Here is a 13306-nt window from a genome sequence, read left to right as displayed (position 1 = left end):
TACTCACTATTTCATGAGGTCTACAGTTGGTTTTTCTGTCGTTTTAGCCACCTGTGCAAGCTGAAGGCAGGCAGGGGTTGGCGCTGAGCTGCACACGTTCCTGACAGGTCCTCTCTGTTGCCCAGCCCAGGGGCAAATTTCTGTCCACTCAGTTCAGCACCTCTTATAATTGCATGTCTGGTGGAAAGAAAATTTGGGTTGCTTCTGGCAATCTGTGAAAGATGTGGTGATACTAAGCCAGGCTATCAGATGTTGGTACTGTGTTGGACCTTTTCTTCTGAATTTCATTACAGGCCTTGCCCTCACCACAGCCTTCTCCAACACACAAAAGCTAACTTTTCCTTTTCAACAATTTTATTTAGTGGTTAAACTCAAGTGTGCAGTCCAGGTGCTCAGAATAAATAAATTTATTGTGCTGCAGAAATGTTGTTTTCTGGACAAGTTTCATGACTGTGTGCATCTCTTTGTAGGATAAAATGTTGTGTGCCTGTACTTTGGGGAGGCAAAGCAGGACTATTGTGAAACGGAAATTCGTCTTTCTTCTTGGGCTAACCCTCAATTAGGTATTTTTAAACTTCAGGCCATCTGTGCCCTCTCTGTCCTCCTTGGAGTAGAAAAACAGTAACAGTGTTCATGCTGATATATCAGAATAGCTAAAGCTACTTGGACACTCTATTTATTATACATGCCTTTGCTCTTCTAACTCCGAGACAAACTGACAATAACTACCAGGAAGAAAACAGCAGCGAAAAGAAGTAAAACCCACAGACTTTCCTATGAAGATGAAACCAATTAGCTACAGGTAAGAAATAGCCAGACAATAAGTAAAACTCCTACACTTAATTGTTACACTCATTATTTCCCATGTGGGTGAGTAGAATCTCTCCAATTAATGGATACCATAAAAGATGAAAGGGACAGAGATAACAGTATCAGCTGTACTAAATTTATTAACAATGTTTTATCCAAGCTCACAAGTTTCATAAACCCAGGATGTGAGTGTGATAAAAAAGAATAAGTAATAGAGAGAAGATGAGGATGGTCATAATAAAGTCAAGTAATTATTTTTAGAAGCTGCTAAATTGCACAGCTGACTTGTGCAGTTTCTTAAGGTGTAGGGGCTGAGGGTGAAGAAAGGGTGGTTTGGGCTTTTCTGAAAATAGACACGCATGTATTAATACAAACACACATCTGTTCATCTGATAGAGATTTCCTTTGTGCTCAGCTACCATTATCTCATGGGAAGCAGTAAGTTCTGAAAAGAGATCCATGAGAATGGATGAGTTTTGGCCCTGTTCATCAACTCAGGGAAGCTGAACTCCGGAAAGGGCCAAGCAGGAAAAAAAAAACAAACCAGAGAACTTTCCTGAGAGTGGGAAAAAAAGCTGACCAGAGGTATAAATACCTAGTTACAAAGAAGTCACAGAAAGGCAGGGTAAATTTGAAATTGAAGCAGGGATTGAGGAGGAATGTTAAAACCAGCCTAAAACCCTGCTAATTTTCCTATCTGAACCACTAAGTGGTTACTCAGCTGTAGCTCATTCAGACTGAATATGAGGCTGGAGAAGGTACCAAGGAGCACAGGTGCCAGTGGGAGCAAAGTTTTCCGTGTGGGAAGAGGAGCAGGGCAAATGTATTTCCTATTTTTTCCCACCTGAAAGCAAGTGCTGACCCAGATGGAGGTGCTGAGTCAGATGTAGATCCTGACTCGGTACTTCCTAAGATCCCTGCTACATCACTGCATTGCACATTCAGAAGTGTCCCACAGAGAAATGCACACAAGCACCTGGAAATGATAGGTCACACTGACAAGTAAAAAATAAGTAGATCCAATATTAAAAGTGCCTTCTTGAAAATTCTTCTGTGTTGCTGGCTGTTTCGTCACGCGGTTTCAGAAAGTTTATCAGAAAAGTCTCTCTGGAGTAGAGAACGGCCTAGCAAAATTGAAAATATGTGAATGGACGTTGTACATGGTCTAACAAAATTTAAAAAATGTGAAATTAATGTTTTATGGTTAAAAAAGTGCCTACAGCTATTGAATAGCTGTAGAAGGAGGACGGACCTTCAGCCTAGAGCTCTAAAGTCTAGAGGTCAGACAGCCCATCTCTATGTCCTCAGAGACACTTCTGGTTTGAGACAGGGCTTTCGGCCAGTGGGATCCATGGGTAGTCAAACATCATTTCTGTAAAAGTTGCAGATTAAATTATATTTGGGCTTATGATATTTTTTACTGTTTTTTAAACAGCATGTGAAATGCTTTTTAGGAAGTAATTTCTATCACTGGATAGAAACTACTGATCCAAAGTGACTCTTTTCATCTGAGACTCTGTTTTTCTCTGTGCAGTTTAAAAGATACCTATTTTGTCCATCTGTATATAGCTTATTTTGGAGATACAGGCAAAAATGCGTGAGGATTTCTTCTCTTAATTGCTGTTCTTCCTCTAGAATGTGTTCATGTAGCATTTGTGTGGTTGATCTATATGTAATTTTAGAATTCATAAGAACTCTCTGAAAATGAAGAGCTAGCTTACTAAGACTGGTTCAAGGTTTTAAAATGAATAATTTTTTCCTTTTGTATCCATATCACTAGCCACTTGTGATAAACACAGTCTCAGATGCATACTAAGCTATTTTTTTGCAGTGCTCAAGAAGAAAATAGTTTTTACAAAGTCTGTGGGGAAAAAAAACATCGATAGATAAGCAGTTTGAACATAATCAGCTGGGTCGCATAGATGGACTTTCATCACTTACTGTTTGTTTATATGAGAAATGTATTAGTCCATACACCATTTTTCTTAAACGTCTTTGTTAATTTACAAACCAAGACAACAAGCACAAGAATGACCTAGAGCAAATTATAGCATTTTATATATTTTCTACAAATCTCTCATAAGTACCATACACATTTTTAATTAATTGTTTTCTGATATTTTATGTACCTTGAGAATGTTGTCATTTGTCAATAAATTGTGACTCTTTTCTAAATTCACAGGGATTCTATTTCAAATGTTCTTCTACTGGGCTAAATGAGGGAAAGGACTTCAGCATATTTCTTTGTAATCAAAACCAAAAGAGTTTAGCTTTACAGTGAGTAATAACATCTTTCCAGCATTAAGTCAAAGGTGCTCGCTTTGTCTGTGTCTGAATGGGCCAAAAGAGAAACATGATTCAGGAACCAAAAGATTGCAAGGCCGGACCATCCAAATTAAATAGATCCCATGGTGTGTGGTGGGTTTCTGATTATGTAGATCAATCCATATTCTTCATACTTCTTCAACCTGTATACCAGGTGAAATTTGAGGAACTTTGAAACAAAAAGGGAAAATTTAGGGAAAACTGGGAATATTCTCAGTAAATAGTGTGGTTCTTCTTAATACAAAATCAAGAAAGTGCAGGATCTATACTAGTCTCAGCCTCTTCTAGATTTTTTTTTTTTTTTAAATTAAAGTAATTTATTTGGGCCCACCACTAAAGGTAAAAATAAAAAAGATAAAGCCTTGTATCATATATCCAGAACCCAATTACCCAATTCAAATAACTTATAAATCTAAAGAAATCTTTCCATTGACTTTTGTGACTTTTTAAATCAATCAACCTGTAGCAGAAACCTGTATAATTCCTCTTGCAGTAGTATCAGCTTCACAAGGAATTACGCATCCAACTGACTTTTCACTAGTGATAGCGAAGAACAGAACTCAGTCATTGCAATGAATTGGGAGAGACTGAGTTCTTTAGCATTTATTTAGCCTGGTAGCCAAATTTTCAGTTCAGTATTGTAAGTGTTATTTACACCACTCAATTTAGCATCACCGTTCTTTGAAATAGCACAGTCAAGTAAATACAGCTTCAGTGGGGAGGAAATATTCTATAAATCCCAGAAAATAAATTCTAATTGATAGAAAGTGTTATTTGCATAGTGTTTCCATTCAATTTTCCTTCTAAAGATGAAACTGAAGTGGAAAGTCTAAATTTGTTCTTAAAAGAACATATATCATTGACACCTACAGTCTTCGAGAATGCAGCCAGAAATCTGTGGAGGAGGACACAGGATGATAACGCAGGGAGACATGAAAGTGTGTTAAGGACAAGAGGTCTGCAGGCCTTAAAAGGAGAGGGACCAGTGAGCAACATCTCTTGTTTGACCTTCAGGAGCGTGTATGAAGGGTGAGTTTGAGGGAATTTCCTTACAACTGATAATGTTAACAGCTTGAGGACAACAAAATTGTGAGTTGTGGAATTACTTTCTTTTAAAGTGTCCTTGGCTTTGGGTTCATTGTATATGATGATACACTCTTCAAGAACACTTTTATACAAACAGGTATGTTTTAAGGCATTTTGTTTAATTACATGGATCCAGTATGTGGAGAAATACTAGGTGTTCTTTACTCTTGTAAATAGCATCTTCCAGAAAACTGCCAGCTCCATGTGAGCACACTGGAAAGAATAGAATCCAGGCATGAGCACAGATAAATCCTCAGCCGTCTTCAACCAATATGTTCCTGTATGTATCACTGACCAAAAACTGTAAATTGCATCATGCAATGTACATGCTGTGTATGCACTCGTGTGCTCAGCAGACACGTGACTTCAAAGGAGATCCAACTCTGTACGGGCCTGATCTTGCAAAACTCTAAGTGCAGCAACCAAAAGGTGTTGCAGAGGCAGTAACTCACAGTCCTGGGCTGATTTAGAGACCAGGTTTACATGACTCCCTTCCCGTCATTCATCTTGCCTGTGAGGTAGCAGTAAGCATGGAGTGGTGCAGGAGATTCCTATCCACTTTGTGTGATGAGGAACTGAACCCTCTTTCATTTTTATTTCCCTCTGGAATGATGTGACCACTGTACAGCCACAGTTGGTCTTGCCATGGATCGAGGAATTCCGCAGGTAAATTTTTAGTGTAAACCTTCCTTATTGCTTCCCAGCAAGAGTTTGCTCACTGTGAGGGGGAATATTGAAAATAAAAGAAAACTAGGAAGTTGGAAGATGGGTGGCCTGATTTTACTATCCTGCATCAGGACTAACTGCTACATAATTCATCCAGATGTTGTATTTATTGCTGTTACTAGACTGTTATCCACTCCTCACCTACTTCACCAGACTACATACATGCCTTGCACTGAAGAACCTGCTGTTATCACTTCTCTGTCCCACACAAAATAGCAGATAGGTGAGAGTTTTTGCATAAATAGCTATTTTGGGCTGAAAATTCCACAGCCATATACAAGGTTTGTGTTTTTTGCACCTCCAGACCTTTTTTGACTTTTCATTATTTCCGCTTCCCACTGAGAAAAATAGACCTCATGCTCACTCCTAGGCTACTGTAGGAAGATGGTCTCAAGGATGGATTTGAGCTGACAGCTTTCACCCAAGAGTCCTGCTGGACTAGAGACTGTGAGGGATGGACTAAGTGGCCCTATTGGCTGTTAAATTTTCTAAAAGGCCTCAGGGCAATTCCAGAACATTGCAAACCAGTAAAGCGGACATTCCAATACCAAGACAACTAGCCCATGGATTAATGTGGTGCATGACAGAGTAGTTAATATGATATTTGTGACAGGATATACCCCACTTCTTGGTTATAGAGTCTGCTGAAGAGCCAGTGAATACACAGAAAAGGGAGAACCGAAATAGCATCATGTGCTTGGATCTGCAAAAGAATCTCAGTTGAATCTCACAGGAAAGCTACCAAAGAAATTAAGTTACGTGTTAAGAAAGTCCTCACATAAATATGGAACTGGTTAAAAGATAACAAATTAAGGGGAGGAATCAGTGAATGTTTGTTGCAGTTAAGTGGATTTGGTGATGAGAGGGCTTGCCAGAGCCTGTGTCGTCTAATGTAGCCATCAGTGGTTTGGGAAACAGGGTGAGCTGTGAGATAACAAAGTTTGTTGATGTACTATGTTACTCATAGTAACTTAGTTATTCATATTCATATTCATAATTAAGTTTGCTGATGTATTAAGCTATTCAGGATACCAGAGGGGAGGTGTAGCTGCAAAGAGTTTTTAAAGGACTTCAAAATACTGAGTAAGAAGGTGATTAAATGGTGGACTAAAATCAGGGCTGATAATTTCCAGGAATAGAAAGCAAGGACACAGTCAATATGCTGCAGAAGTGATGCATAAACCTCAGTGAATATCTGAGATGAGACTGTTTTTTCTTTTGATTTTTCTCATTTCTAATTTTAACTACTAAATAGTAGATAATATCTTTTCATGCCCATGTATGTGCATCTATTAACTCTGTTTTTGTGGCTACATAGCTGGAAAAAGTTGTGCTGACCTTCAGTAAAAGCATCCAAAACTTTGTAAAAATTTAGGGTAGCCATTAAAATTAATTTTCTTCTTAAATTTAGATTAGCTGGAAATGCCTTCCTTGCTTGGATATATAGGGAGGAACGACATAGAAGAGAAGGCAGAGGACTCCCATGCATGCAAGAAAAGAGATAACAGAATTCCCTGTTTAAAGTGAATTGCCTCATTTGTATGGCATACAACTGAGGGGAAAAATCATGGTCTTGTGGAGGCTGATTTTTCTTCTCTATCACTATGACTACATTAACAGAGCAAAGCAAGGAATTAATCAGTTCAGCAGTTTCTCTTAGACATCCTGTAGAAATGGGTCTCTCAGGCTTACAATGGGTAGGGAGAACTCAGGGGGAGGCCAGTATGAGAAACAAATTGTTTGGATTCCTTTGAGTGATTAGGTAACTATAGCAGCACTGGTGAATCTCTGCTATGTCTGGTGTTGGATTCAATATGAAAGGTTTAAAGATGCTTTTAAAATTTCAAGTTGGGAATTAGAATACTTAAGAAAAACAAAACAAAACAAACAAACAAAAGACACCAACCAACTACCCAAACAAAAAAACAACAAAAATAAAAACCAAGCAAACAAAAAACCAAAATCACTAAACTACTGAAATCAGCATTCACAAACACATTTTGCCAACAGTGTCAGCTGCTACTCCATCTCCCAGCTGCTTGTTCCCTCCCTGCTTCTCTGCCTCTGCTACCCAGCATTAGGATGAGAAGAACCCAGGAAATTATGACTAGAGCAACAACCTCTGCCCAACCCCCTGCTGTTTTGAGTCAGATTTAATGAAGTAACAGCAGCAATGCATGGGATGGCACAGAAAATGACACAAGCTTGGGTACATGCAGCTAAGGCAGGGTGGATGGGTAAATATTATTCCTGCTGGATGTCTAGCATGCTCTTTAATTGTTTTTCCAGGGACCTCTTTAGAAAAGTGTGGAAGAACTGTAATTTTTTTCAGTCTCTCATCTCCTCTCCTCTCATCCTTTTCTCTTTCATCTTTTTCTTCTCTTATTCTTTTCTTTTTTTTCCTTTTTTCCTCTTCTGTTTTTTTTTTTAATAGAAGTTGCTACAGCTGGCTGACTAGTCTCTTTTAAGTAATATCCCAAGAAAGAAAGTGTGCACAGAAGGACACATTACCTGTGTCAAATGCATACTGAGGCACCTCATGCTTAGTCTTGGAATGGGAGAAAATGGCATCTCACATGCCATATGTGTGGCTGTGATGAATACAAACAAAACCAGCTGTTTCCTTCAAAATCAGTTCAGATCTCCAAGATTACTGTCATTTGGCTATGTCTGTAAAATGAGGATATGAATGAAGGTACCTTACACCAAGGGAGACAGCTGGGCCCATGGGAGTAGGAAGGGCTGCAAGAATTGCAACTGAACTTGTTAGACTTACTACTACTAAACTTTGGACTCAGTGGAGCACTATTTCTGGGATTTGCTGATTCATCCAGAGTTCAAGGGGAAGCTGAAGGTCCCATGTTGTCGGGAATTCCCCATTCCCAGTCAGCCCAACCCGTTTACCCCCAGATAATTTGCTTGGTAAACCTCTGAGGACCAGAGACTTTGGAAACCCCATCAACACCCCTCCCCAAGCCCAATCCCAGACCTCTGAGATTGGCCAAAGCCTGAGCAGACCCAGGCCTCCAGCTTGTACCACTCGCAGACAGCCCAGCAGGTGGATTGACCTTGATCTAGGCTCCAGAACTTCAACTAGCAGAGAAATTTCAAAGTGTCTTTTATTTTATAAGGCTCTGGGGACAGCTTATAGCAGTCTTCCAGTACCTGAAGGGGGCTACAGGAAAGCTGGAAATGGACCTGTTACATGGGCATGTAGTGACAGTAGAAGGGGGAGTGGCTTTAAACTGAAAAAGGTAGGCTTAGGTTAGGAATAAATTCTTCACTATGAGGGTGGTGAGACACTGTAGCAGGTTACCCAGGGAAGTTGTGGATTCCCCCTCCCTAGAAGTGTTCAAGGGCAGGTTGGATGGGGCTTTGAGCAACCTGGTTGAGTGGAAGGTGTTCCTGCCCATGCAGAGGATTGGAACTAGATGATATTTAAGGTCCCTTCCAACCCAAACCATTCTTTCTACAATTCTATGATTCTATTATTCTAAATCAGAGTAACAACAAATCTAAAATTATCAACACATTCTTACAAGCAAAATTATGTTTTCTCATAAAAATGCAAACAGAACTTAAAAAGTTTGGGAACTGTAGACCCTTCTGCCAGATTTCTTCAAAATCATTGTCTATTCCCAAATTTTGGGCAGGTGGAAGGAAATAAAATATGTTTTTATATACCAGGGCAGGCAGGCCACCTTTTGTAACAACATAGAGCAAGACTTGCCTTCTACTTGACAGAGATTCTAGTGAATAAATATGCAAGCGTATTTTTTTGTTTATTAATGTATTTATTTTTGTAATATACAAATTTAAGAAAGTTTCCACTGAGAAATCCAAAGTTTTAAATAATATTCTGGTACAAAAATATAGTCCTTGAGATAAAATACTTCCATACTACTACCTCAAAATAAATAAACTTACATCAGACACATTTAAATTATTCAGTACAAAAAAAATACAGAATTTCTCAAAATCAGCAAGTTGAAGTCAAATCAGTGCTATAGCTGGTCACATTTCTTGGAGTTGCCAAGTAGCCTGATGTCCTGGCAACTTCAGTGCATAATGATAATTACCACCAATTAATCAGCCATCCCCTAGTTCAGAAAAGTGCTTAATCATTTGCTTATCTTTAAGCATGTCTATTCACTTGATTTGGATTTAGATATGCTTAGAAGTAAGCAGATATGAATACACTTCCCTGCTCACAGAAACTTCCCCATATTGCTTCTTGCATCTCCATCCCGAACAGATGACTGATAAGAGTAATTTTGTAACACCCCTCTCTCCAGACAGCACCAGATGGAAAGCTGGGTATTGTATCATATAATTTCAGAATTTCTATATGGAAACTGGGTAAACATTGTTTCATTCTGTATTTTCAGGTCAACAAACATATAACAGACAGGATTTTAAGACAAAGTCAGTTCTTATATAGTAGTAGGAGGTAGAAATACTTTAATTGGTGTTTCTTTATAAATAATTATTTAAAATACTTAAATATTAATAAATAAAAGTATAAAATCTCAATTAAAAGATTGAAATAAAAATACAGGCATCATAACAAAATTTGCACAATCACTCAGTACTAAAGGTCAGTCATACAATGTCACCAGCATCTGCACCTCCTCTGAGACTGGCTCCTTTTCCTTTTGAGAGAAGCTGAAGTCTCCGCCAGCCTTTGTAAGACACCAAACATCTCATGCACAGCTTTGCGTTGAATTGTCAAGTCACTCATCTGTTATAAGTAAGAAACAAATAGAATGAAGGCCATGTCAAGAGCTATAATTATTTGCTGATCATATCCTAATCTACGCTGCCACCAGGCCAAACCAGATTAACATCTGCAGTTTCCAATTACTCTGCTAACTAATTCCTACAACAAAGACCCGCTTTGTCACAGATGTTTGCTTCCCACTTTCTATGTTGCTTTGTAATGTGCCACAGACCAGACACATTCTGTGAGACAGAGCTATTCTGTGTTGTTGTCATGATGTATGAGTTATCCAGGAGCAGCTAACTCCACCAGGGTACTGGCTGTGAACCTCTGCAAAGGTTGGTGGTTCATGCCACTGGCACTTGCTCAACAAGCCAAGTGCCTCCAAAGCCCGCAGAGAATCTGTAGCTGAGCACAACTTTCCTGACCAATTTCTAAACCACAAACAGTTGTGTCAGTGGCAGTTCTCGTGGGCAGGTGACGCAGCAGTGCTGCTGGCACATCAGTGCCAGACTCTGGCACAGCTCAGGGTGGGCAGGTGCCCCCCACGCTGACACCCCACACCGCAGACCCACAGCAGCCCCTGCAGCTGGAAACATTAGGTTTGCCAGAGCCAGCTGAGCCGGACGGGGCTTGCCAGACGGGTTACTGGATCATTATCAGCTTGAGTCACACTCAAATCTCAACTGGAAATACAGCATCATGAGCCTTGGAGGCAGAGGAAGAGCCTTACCTGAAGCTTTTCCAGGTTCTTGAGGTCTTCAATCTTCTTTGAGCCATCAAGAAGATGATTTTTCAGAGTAAAAAGCTCCTCAAATATGTGCCTGACGTGCGCCTTTGACTTGTCAGTGTTTTCAAGCATTTCCAAGTACTTGGAAACAATCTGGCTCAGGATGATCCTTTTTTCATTTCTCTGTGGAAAAGCAGTCAGAAAGAAAGAGCCGTGAGGGCCCATCAGCAGGAAAATGAACGAAGTTAAAATGCAGCATGCAGGGGTTCTCACTGTTGCTTGAAACAGGATGATAAAGAAGATGCTGCAACTCATCTCTTGGACTTGGTTGTACCTCGGAATCCATTTGTGGTGCAGTAAAAAGCACCTCAATCTTTATGGGAAGCATTTTTAGGGGGATTGTTTTCTCATTTCCAAGCTACTGAAATGGCCTCTGCTAGTATTCCTTCTACTCCAGCTGGTTACACTGGCCCTGGGAGCTGCTTTGCACTAAAAGTACCCCACAAAGCACCGGAGACGCTTTGTCATATCTAGTTCTGACTCACCTCTGTCCAGTTTATCAGTTTCCCCATAAAAATAGGTCCACCGTCAGCAACATCTGAATGACTTGAGTTCTGCAACAAAGAACAAACATATCTGTTATACAAACAATACTTACCAGAAGGCAAATTTGTATTCTGTATTCAAATGAGCAGTAAAAACCAGAACTACATGATCTTTGCACTGCTGTCCTATATTTATTACAATGCTTCCACTTCTCTAAGCACTGAAGTGCTTTGGATGACTGCTTAGTACCAGAAATATCATTAGTCTGTTTTTCAACGTCTCCTCCTGCTGTAACTCATCTGAATAGAGACATCTAGCACCATCTGTTTTACCAAACACTCCTTGCAAGTTTTGGTACTGACAGCTGATAATTCATCTTCATAAGCATAGCAAACAGGTAGAAAATTGTCAGATCCGATCTTGGCATGTTTTCTGGTAAGTCAACGTTTGTAGTCTGTGGCCTTGAATTTATTCAGTCTTAGTAAAATCTCATATGGAAGAAGAAAAAAATTAACTTCAGTATAAGACTACCGTTTGTAGAACTGGAGTGGGATATACAAGGTTAGTGGGCTACGCTAAGGCTTTCAGGGATGGAGTTTAACCATTAGATGTTAGCCACACCATGCCATACAATGTGGCAGATTCTAGGAAACAAAGAGCAATACAATTCTCCTACCAAGGAAAGGTAAACTGAATCATTTCCTCTTCTGTGTGTCTTTTTTTTTTCTTTTTTTGTATACAACAGTCACTATTTCCTTTTTTGTCTGCTCAGTAATTTAAATATAGCGACTGTAAAGGGAAAACTTGCAGGCTGACAGAAACCTCATAGGCTGGCTAGCTCCCCATGCTGAGCACATCATTGCCAAGCCTTGTTTTGCTCTTCTTCTGAAAGGTGGGGAGCACCTGCTGTGGACCAGTTTTTAATGTCAGTGCAAGAAGCTCACCACGGCTCAGGATCTCTCCAACACAGTTATGTCCACTCAAGTGAGAATCTTTCTGATATATGCTGATGACAAATTTAAGATACAAGGCCAACTTTACAGCCAGCTTCCTATGAATCTGCAAACAAGGAAGTTCCACACTGGGCTTTATTGTGCAGTACTGCAGGATGATTCTTTGACTAGCAAATTTCAACTTCCATGTGCACAAAATTCTGGCAAAATCAGAGCTGAAAATAGGAGCATACTCTTGCAGCTACTTTCATGCATTAAAGGAAAAAAATATTGAGAGTAAAAGCTGTTAATTAGAAGTGAGTATATTGTAGATCTCTTATCTCTATTAATAATTCCAGCTGAACTCAGCTGTGAACTACTTTAATGCCTCCTGGATGAAGATGGATGAATTAACTTTACATTATTAAGTTAACAAAAGTCTGCCTGAAAAAAAGTAGTATCATGCCAGATAACATTCCCATCCCAGATCCTAGTCACAGATAGGGAATTTCAAAAGAATAAGCAGTAGGAATCACCTTCGGGAAACACACTCTTACTACTACCAAGCATAAGTGCCAGATGCATTTCTTAAAGCAAAAATTCTTTAGTTTATATTGCTAACTAATACTAAATTCCCTATTAGCATTACTAACCTAAAACTAAAAAAGTGTCAGTAAGTTGCATCTGAATAGAACTTAATCAAGATTCATTAATTCATCATAAATTGCATTAAGATTTCTTGTTATAAAACATTCCATGTAATCAAAGGCTGAATGGAGATAGGAGAAGCTCTTGTGAAAGGAAGAGTGACCCTGAAAGAAATGCAAACATAACTATGACTATTGAAAAACTGAATCATGTTAGTGAAAGACTCTAGGAAAACCAAAGAAATTGTCCATATTCTTGTTTTAAAAAAGGTATACCTGAAAAATATGTTCCATGCTTACCCTCTGTTGGTACAAACTGAGTATGTCAAGCAGTGCTCAAGTCTGGACTGTATCTAAAGCACAAGCAGAAGAGAAATGCAGTAGAAGACCATACTTACAAAGTCAGCTTTCAGTTGGTCTATATCATTTTGAAGTAGAGGAAGATTTAAGCTGTTTCCAAAATGTCCAAAATAAATAATGATGAGAGACAGAACAAGCAAACTGTAGGTCTGGCAAGTCATTTTCTTGGTGATGGTTCAGTTAAAATGCTCAGAGAAGTTCTGGGAGATGTCAGTTCTAAAAGCAGTGAGCTTCAACTTCTAATAGTTAGTTCTTCTATTAGAAGATAGTAGACGAATGAACTTCATCTGCCTGTCAGTGGTATTTAAACCTGGTCTTGAGATTTTTTTATTTCGTCATCATAGGCTGTGTAAATTTAGACAAGATAGTGTTAGATAAGAACCCTCCATTTTTGGCTAATCAAGGGAATCCCTCGAAAGCATCT

The 13306-nt window shown here is 39.2% G+C and overlaps 1 protein-coding gene across 1 annotated transcript; it reads right to left on the bottom strand.

Annotated features, from left to right (window-relative positions):
- Nucleotides 1–9519: 9519 nt before the first annotated feature.
- IFNG (interferon gamma) lies at nucleotides 9520–13101 on the bottom strand. Its single transcript, XM_051627365.1, has 4 exons — nucleotides 12921–13101; nucleotides 10943–11011; nucleotides 10401–10580; nucleotides 9520–9688 (listed from the first exon to the last, which is right to left on the bottom strand). The coding sequence occupies exons 1-4, from the start codon at nucleotides 13041–13043 to the stop codon at nucleotides 9560–9562; spliced, it is 501 nt and encodes a 166-aa protein (XP_051483325.1). The 5' UTR covers nucleotides 13044–13101; the 3' UTR covers nucleotides 9520–9559.
- Nucleotides 13102–13306: the final 205 nt, after the last annotated feature.

This window comes from Apus apus, chromosome 1 (assembly GCF_020740795.1).
Source record: "Apus apus isolate bApuApu2 chromosome 1, bApuApu2.pri.cur, whole genome shotgun sequence".
Classification (NCBI taxonomy): domain Eukaryota; kingdom Metazoa; phylum Chordata; class Aves; order Apodiformes; family Apodidae; genus Apus; species Apus apus.
The sequence above is the reverse complement of the archived record's forward strand: the minus strand, read 5'-3'. Positions and strand labels throughout refer to the sequence as shown.